At 57.4% G+C, this 13,179-nt stretch overlaps 2 protein-coding genes across 3 annotated transcripts; one reads left to right on the top strand and one right to left on the bottom strand.

Moving 5' to 3' along the window:
• Positions 1 to 1,018: 1,018 nt before the first annotated feature.
• GFAP (glial fibrillary acidic protein) lies at positions 1,019 to 10,545 on the top strand (the record flags this gene model as incomplete). Of its 2 annotated transcripts, XM_081218916.1 has the most annotated exons (10): positions 1,034 to 1,482; positions 2,639 to 2,699; positions 2,895 to 2,990; positions 3,942 to 4,103; positions 5,280 to 5,405; positions 5,616 to 5,836; positions 6,422 to 6,465; positions 6,837 to 6,962; positions 8,242 to 8,327; positions 8,958 to 10,545. In XM_081218916.1, 10 exons carry the CDS (start codon positions 1,034 to 1,036, stop codon positions 8,997 to 8,999), a joined length of 1,413 nt encoding a protein of 470 aa, XP_081075042.1. In that variant the 3' UTR covers positions 9,000 to 10,545. The 2 variants fall into 2 exon arrangements, with proteins under 2 accessions (XP_081075041.1, XP_081075042.1); XM_081218915.1 differs by lacking the exon at positions 6,837 to 6,962 and having other exon boundaries at positions 1,019 to 1,482.
• An 831-nt stretch (positions 10,546 to 11,376) lies between these two features.
• Positions 11,377 to 12,618, bottom strand: FAM187A (family with sequence similarity 187 member A; the record flags this gene model as incomplete). The annotated part of the gene is made up of 1 exon (XM_081218934.1): positions 11,377 to 12,618. One exon carries the CDS (start codon positions 12,616 to 12,618, stop codon positions 11,377 to 11,379), a length of 1,242 nt encoding a protein of 413 aa, XP_081075060.1.
• Between the last annotated feature and the right edge of the window lie 561 nt (positions 12,619 to 13,179).

Raw genomic sequence — 13,179 nt, forward strand, 5'->3', positions numbered from 1 at the left:
CAGGCCCCAGGCTCCCAGTTCAAACCCACTGGCTCCTAGGTTCCCATACCCACCGATTCCCCAGAAGCCTTTCCCAGCTTCTCAGCTTGTTGTGTGGGAACTTGAAGGAGATAAATCTCCAGTGTGAGAGTGAGGTGAGGGGTGGCCAAGGAAACGGCGTGTTACAGGAACAAAGATGGGAGTTGGGACAGCCAGCTCATTCATAAGTGCTTTGTGGAGCTGTCAAGCTGCGCTCTGGGAGGGGGTGCGGGGAGGCTGGGCAAGGAAGGGGTGAGCCTGATGAGGCTGAGGCTGGGGCTTAAGGGTGACCCAGGGGGAGGGCCAGAGAGTACAGCGCCTGCCCCCACTTACCCTATCAGGGGCTCCACGTTCCTTCCATCATTCCCCCACTGCTAGACAGAGGCCTCAATTGACCCTCCAGACAAAGGGCCGGTTCTAATTCCAGCCCACAGCCCCGCACCTGCAGATGGGGAGAAAGCAGGAATGCAGAACGCCTGTATTCAGAAGGGAAGGACTCCAGGAATCTGCTGGGAATGAGGCTGGCAGGAAACTGTAACAGGCTGTTCCTTGAAGATATGGAACAGGTTTGTTTTCCACCAGAGTCCCAGCATCTAACAGGCACTGAGTGTGCCTGAGAATGCTGAGTGAGGAAAGGCCTGGGTCATAGGATCTAAAAGTTAGAAGACAGGTCAGAGGTCATCTGGTCCAGCCCTTCCTTGACCCACCATCCCAGTGAAAGGGTCTCCTTGTCCAGTCAGTGGTCAGGGCCCCAGATGCAGCATCGGCCCCGGGAACTGCCCACTAGCACCTCTGTCTGGAGCCAGGCTGGGGCTGGCATGCCCAGGAGGCCCTGTCTCTGGGCACAGTGACCTCGGTGGGCGTGAGAGGCACTCTCCCCATGGCTGGGCTGCGGCCCAGCCCCACCCACTCAGGCTATGCCAGGGGGTGTTGCCAGGGGCAGCCTGGGCCGGGCCGGGCCAGGCCCTCCTCCATAAAGCCAGCACATCCCAGGAGCAGGCAGAGCCAGGACAGGATGGAGAGGAGACGGGTCACCTCAGCGGCTCGCCGCTCCTATGTCTCCTCCTCAGAGATGGGGGTGGGGGGCCGCCGCCTGGGTCCTGGCACCCGCCTGTCCCTGGCTCGAATGCCATCTCCACGGCCGGCCCGGGTGGACTTCTCCTTGGCCGGGGCGCTCAACTCCAGCTTCAAGGAGACCCGGGCCAGTGAGCGGGCGGAGATGATGGAGCTCAATGACCGCTTCGCCAGCTACATCGAGAAGGTGCGCTTCCTGGAACAGCAGAACAAGGCGCTGGCTGCCGAGCTGAACCAGCTGCGGGCCAAGGAGCCCACCAAGCTTGCCGACGTCTACCAGGCGGAGCTGCGCGAGCTGCGGCTGCGGCTTGATCAACTTACCGCCAACAGCGCCCGGCTCGAGGTGGAGAGGGACAACCTGGCGCAGGACCTGGGCACCCTGAGGCAGAAGTGAGGAGGGGTCTCATGAGCTGCCCCCCACCCCCGGAGAGGGAGCGCCTGCAGGCCTGCTGGGTCTCGGGCAGGGGCTCTGCCTCCCTGCTCCCCACTTTCCCACCTCTGGGAGGAGAGGGTGGCCCTTGCTCCCCAAGATGAGGGTGGGCCCGGGAGGAGGCCCAGGATCTCAGGGATCTGATTCCCAAAGACCTTCGGGTACTCTCAGCGCCTCCCCGCTGGGGAAAGCTGTGTGGGACAGTCAGGGACCCCCAGCGGGCAGGGTCTCTGCGCTTCACTCACTGCAGGGCCTTGTTACTGTGGTCGGGGAGCGCACCTATTCTGAGCCTGGGTCTGTCTAGAGGGGGAATTGGAAGGAAGATCGGTGTGCACCAGGAGGACTGGGCTGGGGCTACAGGAAGACGGGGAAAGAGCAGGCAGAATGCTGGCTTCAGAATACAGGAGACGCTGCCTGTCACCAGCTTATGACCCTAGAAAAGACAATTCAACTTGCACAGCTGTAAAGCGGAGATCTTAATAAAACCCATTTCCAAAGGTCAGAGGAAACCCCAGGGGCATGGTCCTTGCTGAGCTGGCAGGGCAGGCGTGTGTAACTTCAAGTGTGGGAGGACGTGTGTGTGTGTGGTGTGTGTGTGTGGTGTGTATGTGTGTGTGGTGTGTGTGTGTGGTGTGTGGTGTGTGTGGTGTGTGTATGATGTGGGGGGGGTGTGGGGTGTGTGTGTGTGTGGTGTGGGGGAGGTGTGTGTGTGGTGTGTGTATGATGTGGGGGGGGTGTGGGGTGTGTGTGTGTGTGGTGTGGGGGAGGTGTGTGTGTGGTGTGTGTGTGGTGTGTGTGTGGTGTGTGTGGTGTGTGTGGTGTGTGTGTGTGTGTGTGTGGTGTGTGTGCAGCAGTGAGTGTACATTGGTGGAAGCGCCTGTGTGAGCAGGAGCAGGTGCAGCAACCCTGATAAGGCCCCTTGGTAATGAGTTAAAGCAAAGGCCCTTGTCTGCTCACCCGCCTGGCCAAGTCCTGCGGCCCCTCACTCCTCTTGCCGCTCACAGTGGTCCTGGGAGGGAGGGGAGGTTCTCTGGCAGCCACCTCCAGGGAGGTTAGGGCAGGGGTCCAATAGTCCTCAGAAGAGCCCGGACCCAGGAATGTGTCCCCCTACCCCAGGCTCCAGGATGAAACCAACCTGAGGCTGGAGGCTGAGAACAACCTGGCTGCCTATCGACAGGTCAGGGTGGTAGAGGGGAGGGGCCGGGGAGGGGGAGAGTGTTGATGGCAGCCCACCCAAACACAGCCCCCAAGCCCAGCCCTCCAGAGCAATGTGCTGCTCCCCCCAGCCACAAAAGGAGGGATCAGATAAGACTAGGGAGTGGGGAGGAGGAGTCTGGGGTCAGAGGGGCCCTTTGCTTCCTCCGTACTCCAGGAGGCAGATGAAGCCACCCTGGGCCGCCTGGATCTGGAGAGGAAGACTGAGTCTCTGGAGGAGGAAATCCGGTTCTGGAGGAAGATCCATGAGGAGGTAAGGCCAGGGCAGAGGGAGGAAAGGCCAACACAGATTGGAACTGAGGAAAAGAGACAGAGAGACGGAGACTGAGACAGAGATATTCAGACAGAGAGAGAAGGAGACAGACTGACAGAGAGAGAAAAAATGAGAGAGAGAGAAAAGACAGAGAGAGATACAGAGAGAGACTAAGGGAGACAAAGACAGGGCCTTCCCTGGTAGTCCAGTGGTTAGGACTCTGCGCTTCCACTGCAGGGAGCACGGGGTCCATCCCTGGCTGGGGAACTCACATGCCTCGCGGTGCGGCCAGGGTACAAAATGATAGACAAGAGAGCATCTCCAGCCCCTGGTAAAATGCACACAGACACACTCCACTTACTGAGAATTACAACGGGCCTCGTCACCTCCTGTTTTTCTTCACTACAGCCCTGTGAGATAGGGACCGTTCCAGTGTTCTCTCCTTTTCATAGAGGAGGACACTGAAGCCCAGAGATATTAAAGAACTTGCTAAGGTCACACAGTTAGTCTCTCTGACTCCATTCCCTCTGCCATCTGTCTTCATTTAAATGAGAGCCATACATGAAAACACACACACAAACAAACGAACAAACCCCCCTACCCCCACTGAGCTCTGACTTCAGATAATGGATGCAGAATCCATGGCCTCAGGGAACCTGGGAACCCACAGGCACACCCACACCACAGGGACTCAGTCACTCACCCACGAGAACACAGGGACACTTTCAGTGCTCCTGCCTTCCAGGCCTGGGAGGAGGACACCATGAGACCCCCAAACTACCCCCACCTCCCTTAGCCTGGGCCATGCCATTTCCTCCAACTAGGAATGCCCACCTCCCTTAGCCAACTTCTGTGTCCGAGGGGCAGACAGAAGAGGGCATGATGCTGTGGGGAAACCCCAGTTGCAGCCTGGTCCTTGAGCCCTGGCATCCCTTCTCTCACCCTGGCCAGGAGGTGCGGGAGCTCCAGGAGCAGCTGGCTCAGCAGCAGGTCCATGTGGAGATGGATGTGGCCAAGCCCGACCTCACAGCAGCCCTGAGAGAGATCCGTACACAGTACGAGGCAGTGGCATCCAGCAACATGCATGAGGCGGAGGAGTGGTACCGCTCCAAGGTAGCCCTGACTTTGGGCCAGCCTGCCTCCTCCAGGCAGCCCTCCTGGCTCCGTACAAAAGAACTGGGGAAGGAGGGTGGAGGAAGCTGGGGGAGGATCCTCTCTGAGTGACTGACCTTCACCAGAGAAGTGAGGTGCCTTGCCCAGGGCTACACAGGCAATATTATTTCCAATAAGTACTTATTAGTACTTATTGCTATTACTATTAGCCAACACTGTTGTGTATTAGGCCCTGTGCTTTGCATGGATTATTTCACCATGAAGTAGGTACTGTTCTTTGATAGATGAGAGAACTAAAGTCCAGAGAGGTTAACTAACTTGCCCAGTGTCACACAGCTCCTAAGCAGTAGAGCTGGATTTCTAACCCTAGCTACCTCGCTTGGGAGCCTGTATTCTTGATGCGTCTGTATCCTGGGTTATTGAGCATCTACTACATCTCCAGCTCTGCCCAGGATACAGAGACATGTCTGACCAGGGAGATGTTATGTCACTCAATAATGATGTCTACGGAGAACACAGCAGGGCAGAGTTTACATACAATGTGGGGACAGCAAGGATATCATAGAAGGGAGGGCACTGGGGCCAGGCAGGACTGGAAGCCTGTGAACATAAAGAAAAGAGGAAAGGGGCATTCAGAGTGCAGGACAGAGCCTGAGTAGAGGCCGAAAAGCACAAAGAGGTAGGGGCCCAGAGATCCTGGGCCAGGGCGTGGAGCTGAGGTGTGTAAGTGGCAGAAGCCAGTGATGGTTCTGAGCAGGGCAAGACGTGATGGAGCCCTGAGGGCTTCACTGCAACAGGGCTATTAGAGTACAGAGCTCTGCTCACCAGAATCCCCTGTGTAAGGTGGAGGAGGTCAGGGTTCAGTCACGTGGATGGAGCTGCCAATGCTGGAGATTCCGGATTCCGTGGCAAACACTGTTCATTCCTGCATTCCCTGACCAGGCATTGTGCTAGGTGCTAGAGACGTAGCAGTGTCTTGTGTGTCCCCGGTCCACAGGCCGCAGTCGCTGCGAATAATCCCACCCAGGCCATTGGCTGGGGTGAGCTGGACAACAACCCTGGGGTCCCGCCCATCTCCCTGATCCTCCAGACATCGTCCCTCCCCACGGGTCAGCACAGCTCCCGCCGTAAGCGTCCCCAGCCCTCCCCTCAGCATAAAGCCCTCTCCCCATTTAGTTTGCGGACTTGACGGACGCTGCTGCCCGCAACGCGGAGCTGCTCCGCCAGGCCAAGCACGAGGCCAACGACTACCGGCGCCAGCTGCAGGCCTTAACCTGCGACCTGGAGTCCTTGCGCGGCACGGTGAGCGCGGGCAGGGCCCGAGGCGGGGGGGACGGGGTCCGCGAGCGGAGGCTGGCGAACCGGAGGAGGGAACCTGCCGCCCTAGGAGGTGCTGGAAAAGGGCCAGGGGCTGGGACCAGGGCTGGGGGCGGAGCTCTGAAAAGTTACTCGGGGCGGGGCGGGGCGGGGACGGGGGCGGGGCCTCGAGAAACCAGCCGACTCCACCCACAGAACGAGTCCCTGGAGAGGCAGATGCGGGAGCAGGAGGAGCGCCACGCGCGGGAGGCGGCGAGTTACCTGGAGGCGCTGGCCCGGCTGGAAGAGGAGGGGCAGAGCCTCAAGGACGAGATGGCCCGCCACCTGCAGGAGTACCAGGACCTGCTCAGCGTTAAACTGGCCCTGGATATCGAGATCGCCACCTACAGGAAGCTGCTGGAGGGAGAGGAGAACCGGTGAGCCCTGCCCAGCAGCCCTCCCTGCTGGCCCCTCCCTGGAGTTGCTTTGCTCCCTTCAGGGACCGTCTTATTCAGTCTTGCGTCCAGCCCCCTCCTATCCCAGTGCCCAGCACAGTGCTTGCCTAGCACACAGTTGGTATTCAATAAATGTCTGATGAATGAGTGAACGGATTCAATTCAGCCCATGTTGATTAGGTCCCAGAGTAAGGACTCGGGTCACCTCCCAAACTGAGGCTCACTCCCCACCCTCCCCACAAAAATCGGACTTCTTTTCCCCTGACCAGTGTCTTCTGCCGCCTGGGAATTCTCTTCGCCACTCTTCCCTCCCCTCTGCCATCCTCCAAGCGTCCACTCTCTTTTGAATAGAGATGTGCCCCTCACAACATCCAGGCTCCTTGCCAGCTTTGGTAGCTCCAAGGAGTGTGTTTGCTGCTGGGGAAGCTAAAAGATGGGGTCGGCCTTTCCTGGCAAGGAAGAAAGCTTCAAAGCTGTCATGAAATCTCCAGACCAGGACCTGGCCTGGGGATATCCTCGGGCAGCCTGGTCACCCCTCTCTCTCTCTCTCTCTCTGCTGTCTTTCAGCATCACCATTCCTGTGCAGACCTTCTCCAACCTGCAGATCCGAGGTCAGTAGAACAGGGTCTTGTGGGCAGAGTGTTGGATTCCTGCCCCCTCCCCCAGGCCTGTGAGTTACTGTTCTGGCCTGGGGCCAAGGACCAGGGCAAACGGGCCTGGGGCTCTCCATGGGGACCTTCATGATTCACCGCAGAACTTCTAGCCAGAACACACCATCCCAGAGCATTCAAGGTGGGGCTTGCAGCCACTCCTGTCCTGCTCTGCCCTTCGTCCCACCCGCCCCCGCCATCCCCACACCCCATTCCATTGCAGAACTGGGTGATTGTCTCAACCTCTGTCCTGTCTGCAGATCCCTGATTAAGCTCTGCGCATCCAAGTGTTTGATGTTTGTGTTGTTTTTTTTAACTGCTTGTCACTACAGGGGGCAAAAGCACCAAAGAAGGGGAAAGTCACAAGGTCACAAGACATCTCAAAAGCCTCACAATACAAGTTATACCAATACAGGCTCACCAGATTGTAAATGGAGCCCCCGCCGGCTCGGCTCTCGGTTAGCTGCCTGCCTTATAGACACGGTGCTCTTCTCAGCTTGATAGGGAGCGAGCCTCACCAAGTCCACTTTCCCCATCCTCTTGGGCTCCCTCCTCCCAGGTTTCCTTAAAGGGCCAAGCCTGTGTCATTTTCCCAGCAACCTCAGCACCCAGCCCAGGACCTGGCACAGGGTAAATGTAGGTTAAAGTAGCAGAGTTGGCCGGTGTTCAAGGTGATAAGTCCTTGGGTGCACAGATGAGATGCTCTGGGGCCTCTGAGCAAACGCCAGCCTCTGCCTCACCTCTTTCCCATCACTGGGAGGGCCCCTAGGGTCTCACTGTGCCCGGTGGCCAGGCGGCCAGGCTCTCTGCCTGATTCGTCTGTCCCTGAGGCTCCATTGTTCAGCTCAGTGATGATTCAACCCAGAGGATTATTTCCCCCTGGACGGCTGCTCTTGGAGTGAATAAAGTTTTATGTCCCCTGCTCTTAATTTTAAATATTAGTGAGTGTGACATGTTATATTTTTCTCTCTGAGGGGGTGAAAAGAAGTAAATTACTTCTTACTTGTATGTGGCCCTCAAATGATTCTTAGCTAAGGAAAAAAAATTCTTCTTTCTTTTGGGCTAGAAATTTAGGAACACTAGCTTTGCATGTCCCAGGGCTTAGTTCAGCATCAGAAGGGTTAACCAGGCAGACCAGGTAGAGGCAATACTGCCAAATGCCAGACAGAAAAGGGTCACTAGGGCCCAGAGAAGAGGCAGAGAGAAGTAGGAAAGAGGAAGGGGGACAGGAAAGGGACCCACGTGTATTGAGCACTCATATGTGCCCGTCATTTAACAAACATTATTTCAGTTAACTGACTCCTCACTCCCACGTGGAAAAGTAGACAACAGCATCCCCATTTTGCAGATGAGGACACTGAGGCCGGAAGAGGTAAATTAATTTGCCCACAGTCATGTGGCTGAGCTGGGACTCAAGTTCTGGCCTGCCTGACTTCAAAACCCACGTGCTCCTTCCTTGGCATGGCGCTGCGTTGACAGGAAGCCAGGAGCCAGGTGAGGGCTTGCAGAGGGGCTGAAATGCAGCCAGGCCAGGAGAGCGAGCAGTGCAGCAAGGACTTGCCCAGCACCGTGGGGACTTAGGAGGTTGCCAGCCCCTTTGGAAGAGCCTATGCCCACTCTGCCTGATTGGATAGGCTTTTGTACTCATGATTGGGGGTTTCATGGTGAAACCGAGGGTGGGAGAGGATGTCTAGTGCCCTGAGAGCCCATGGAGGCCTCCTCTCCTCATGCCTGCAGAAACCAGCCTGGACACCAATTCCGTGACAGAAGGCCACCTCAAGAGGAACATCGTGGTGAAGACTGTGGAGATGCGGGATGGAGAGGTGAGGAGGGTGGATCCCAGATTCTGGCCCCGGCAGACTCTGGAAGAAAGCTTGACTGGCACATAGAAGGTTTTTGATAATTCACAAAGAGCTCCTCTGGGAGGCTCTGCAAGAGGGGAAGGAACCCGGATGTAATTCATTTCCCCAGCCCCTCCACTGGCAGTTCTAAGGGGAGCCTGGGTGCCTAGACCACTGGATGGGGTCCTGACTCCAGCTTTCTCCCTATCTCACCCTCAGACTCAGGTGCCCCCATGCCAGGCCTGGGGGAGAGAGAAAGAAAATTAAAGTTAGTAGCTTTCACTCCCAACTTTCAACTTGCAGCTTGGTGAAAGGAACCTGGCAGAAGAATGGGATGGGGGGATTGGTCATACCCCCTCCCCATCACACCAGCAACAGTACCAGCTAATCTCACAAGATCAGCTCACCATGTGCCAGGCACCGTGATAGTTGTTTGCCCGTGTTACCTCATCTCCCCCTCTGACTGCTGCATTGGGGGTGTTCTGGCTACTATCACAGAAAAGATGACCCAGGAAGGCGGGGGACTTGTCTAGGTCCATAGCCTAGCTGTGGTGGACCTGGAGTCTGTGTGAGCTCTTAACCTAACTGTGGCACCTTCTCTGTCCCCTGCAGGTCATTAAGGAGTCCAAGCAGGAGCACAAGGATGTGATGTGAGACAGGACCCACCTGGTGGTCCCTGCCCCACAGTATGAGGGGCCTGCAGCAGGAGTCGGGGTAGTTGCCCCTCCTCTGCTAGTTAATTTCCCCAGACTTGAGTTCCCACCCACCCCAGCTGCTCCTTTTCCCCCTCAGTCTCTATGTCAGCTTGCTGCCCTAGGCTCCATCAGCATTAAGCCTGTCAGACAGCACCCACCCAGCACCCAGCAACTCTAACAGGGCACTCACCCCAAAGGGGCAGCCTGAAGGGGCATGGCCAACAGCTTGGGTTAGAATTGGGAGGGAGGAGAGAAGTTGGGGAGGGCAGGGAGACCTAATAAATCACCCTCCGTATCCCGAATCTCTGTTGTCATGGCAACTGTTGCCAGAGCCGGAGGTGTCTGGGGGTATCTGGGAATGGGGCCTTTGAATTTCTTCAGGCTGGTGGAGGAAAACCGAGACTCTGAGACAGGCAGGGGAATCCCCACAGGCAAGGAGGCTTTGGCCAGAGGCTTATTCTTCTAGACTGACTCTGACCAGTCTGAGGATGGGTGGGGCTATCCTGCCACCTGGAGTAGTCGCAGGACAAAATTCCTGGCCTGCCCAGATTGCAGAGGGGCTTCCTGAGTGATGGTTCAAGTGTCTCAGCCCCACTGAGCTGCCACGTGGGCATGCCGTGGGCCCGTGGGAGCTTGATTCTCAGCACTTGGGGGAACTACAGTGTAAGTGGTGAGGGAAGGGGTGCTGGGGGGGAGTAGAAGGGGACCTGGCCCCGAGCTGTGGGCACAGAGAGGTCAAGCCCGGGAGGACTCCCCCCACCCCATACAGGCTGGAGGGGGCGCAGGTAGAGAGGGTAGAGGAGGCGGTTGGGATGAGGCCAGACATCAGAGTGGGGGGCTGTGCGTGAGCAGTTACACTTGGCCTCTGGGTCGTGGGAATCAAGAAAGTGACTCATCCTCTTGAAGATGCTGAAACAGGAAAGAAAGAGGCTGCTGTTCCTGGGGGCGGGGCCCACTTTGTCCCAGCACTAAAGGCCCTTTCCTGGCTGCGTAATCCCTGTCCACCCAGGCCTGGGAGCCACTGCAGCTGCCGCCTGACCCCAGCAAATACTGCTAGGCAAAGCCTCTGCTGCACGCCCAACCCCCTCCTCCCCACAGTGACCGCTGCTCTTCCCTAAGCCAAGGCCCCTGTTGTCCCCTTGTAGTCAAATACAAAACGTACCCCCGTGTTTTAGGTAGCACCCTATTTTATAATTTGGGAACCCGAGACCCATGCAGAGTGAAGACACTGGTTTGTGTTCCTGCAGCCTAGAGGCAGGACAGCTTGGGGCAGACACTTTCACCCCGAGCACCTGTTCTGGGGTCCACGGGAAGACTGGCGGGCACGAGATGATCAGTGGCCACGAGTGGGGCTCAGAGGCCCACTCCAGGGTCCCCATCTCCCTCTAAGGCAGAGGGAGGGAGAAGTCGGAGTCCCTCCCTCCTTCCAAGGCTGGTGCCCTTCCCCTACTCCCTCCTGCCACCCACTGCTGCTAACCTTCGGGGCACCACTGCTGCCTTTAGTCACTGACATAAATAAAGACAACTGCTGTGGCTTTCCCCAGAGTGGACTCTGATCTGTTCGGCAGAGGCTGGGGCTGGGGGAAGGGGGCAGGAAGTAGCCTTGGACAAGACACAACTTGCTTCTTATCACTGATCATCTTGGGACCCCCAGCCACCCCCAGCAGTGGCCACATGACAAATCCCATCTCCAGCCCTACTCTGCCCTGCAGCCCTGGTGACTTCCCCCACAGCCTTTGCTTCCCGCCCCTCTTCTCACCCCCAGCCCCCAGCCTGGGTGCAATCTCTCAGGAAAGTCCTGAATTCAGTCTCCAATTTCCTCATCCATTTCCCCTGTTCTAGTCTCTACCTGTGTTCCCAAACTCACCATTTCTACCTGCCAGTGCCGGGATGAGGCTGGGAAAGAAGGCAAAGAGGATATACACTAGGTACCCCGACCCTTTTCTTCCTCCCTCTGCTACCCCCAATTCAAACAGCGCCCACTTAGCAATCCTCGAAGGCAAGAAAATAAAGCACGTCAGACGCTGTTCAACACCAGACAGGTGATAAATGTTAGGTTCACTTCTTCCTTCTCTGAGCGTGCAGTCAGAAGACACAGGCACCCTGGCTACTTCCATCTCGCTTCAGTCCCCCATCTCCCACCAGCCTCGGGCCTCCCCGCTTCCCAGATTGGGTCCCAGACTCGCTCATGATAGCAGGGAACAGGTTATAGCTAACAACTTTGTCCACATGCCCTGCCACACATCCCAGCTCAGGATGCCTATCCAGAGGCATCTGGTACCATTTAACAAACACATTTGTGCACAATTGGTCTTCAGAGCTGGGGAAGAGAGAGCCTAGGGGGAGAAGTTGGGACAACAGCGGAATAAGTAACAGCAGCAACGACAGAGGTGAATAGTGATGAAGACTGCCGTGATGACCAGGTAGCCTATCAGGGTGCGCACCAGGGTGGCCCGAATCTCGGGGTTGGAGAACGAGACTGGGTAGCGGCCTCGAGATGTCACGCCCAGTCGCAACCCAGCGATGCGCACGCCCTGCCGCCAGCAATAGTAGATGCCCCGGTCTTCCAGCCGGGTGAAGCGGATGTGGAGATGGTTGCCGTGGTCGATGAACACCCTCATGGACCTGTTGACGCCCTCTAGGTACTGCGTGCGGTAGAGGTTCTGCTGGTCCTTGTCCCAGGCCACGGCATGCTCCGGCCGGGCCCCGGGACAGGAGATGATTAGTCCGTGGCCCAGCCTCTGCTGGTGGAACTGAATGGGCACCTGGGGCAACCAGGGCCGGCTGCCCACTTTGGACACGTAGCTGAAGAGCGCCATCACACCCTCCTGGATCTTCTTCTTCTCGCAGGGCACCAGGCAGCTCCGAAGCAGCAGCTCGGGGGCGTGGCTGCTGGCCTTGGCCCGGAGCTGCCTGGGTACAGCCCGCGAACCACAGGACACCACGTCGGGCATTGTCTTGCGGTAGCGGGGGGAGAGGCCTGGGCTCTGCAGGTAACACAGGCCAATGCGCCACTGCTCCCCGCGCACCCCGCAGCGGTCGCAGGGGGTCCACTCCCAGAAGGTGGTGAAGACGTGGAGGCTCCCGTGGTACTCATCTGCGAAGGGCTCCTGGCCCTGGTCCTTGAAGGTGGCCTTCATCCCCTCACTGCTCTGGATGTCCACGTCGTAGGCATAAAAGTAGTCCCCCTTGCGGGTGCCGCAGAAATACAAGCCTGAGTCCTCGGGCTGCACCCGGAAGACCAACAGGCTGAACATGCGGATGCTGAAGCGGACCAGCATGTCGCTGCCCACACGCACCTGGGCTGCCTCCGTCAGGACCCGCCCATCAAAGTCCGTCAGCACTTTGGTGTGGCTGCTGCCGAGGTGTTTCTGATAGTACCAGACGACAGCGGACACCTCCTCGGGCTTGCAGTGGCAGGGGAGCTCGATGCTCATGTCAGCCAGGTAGGCTGCATTGTCAAACATCAGGAATGCTGGGCAGGGGGTCCTCTGAAAAATGTTCTCCTTCTCCACGATTTCAAAGGCCTGGAGGCTCCCCAACACCCATAGGAGCACAGTGGCCTGGGCCAGGTTCATGCCTGTGCAAGGGAAGAGTCAGAGGGGCCGGGGCAAAACCTAGGCACTGAAGGCCTATGGGGCTTCTAGAAATCACTGCTGGGAGAAGTCATCTATATGAGGAAAGGATCCAGCAGCCAGGAAAAGAAGCAACAATCTGCCGAGGAAGCTGCCACAGACAAGGCAATTTATTCCCAGTGGATGTACAAGATGCCCTTCTAACGTTCTGGACGTGAACTTGAGGGAAAACCATTCTAGAACCTGGCCCTTTCTCCCCTTCTAGAACACTGGCACTCACTCAAGAATGGGTCAGGGGAAGCCAGAATGAGAAGCAAGGGCCCAGGTACCAGGACAGGGAAATCTCTGCCTCTCTGTTCCAGGCCCTGCCCTGCCTGCCTGGTGGAAAGGTCCTCCCTTTGGTTAATCCAGGAGTTGAAGGCAACCCTCCTACCTGCACATCTGGCCATCTAAAGATGCCTGGGAGGCTGGCCAGGCCTGAGCTGATGGCTTGGGGCTTTCCCAGGCCCAACCTGCAAGGGAACTCAGCCCCCGGAGAAAAGTAATGAACCTCAAATGAGGTAG

Source organism: Mesoplodon bidens (assembly GCF_964165515.1).
Source record: "Mesoplodon bidens genome assembly, chromosome: 19".
Classification (NCBI taxonomy): Eukaryota; Metazoa; Chordata; class Mammalia; order Artiodactyla; family Ziphiidae; genus Mesoplodon; species Mesoplodon bidens.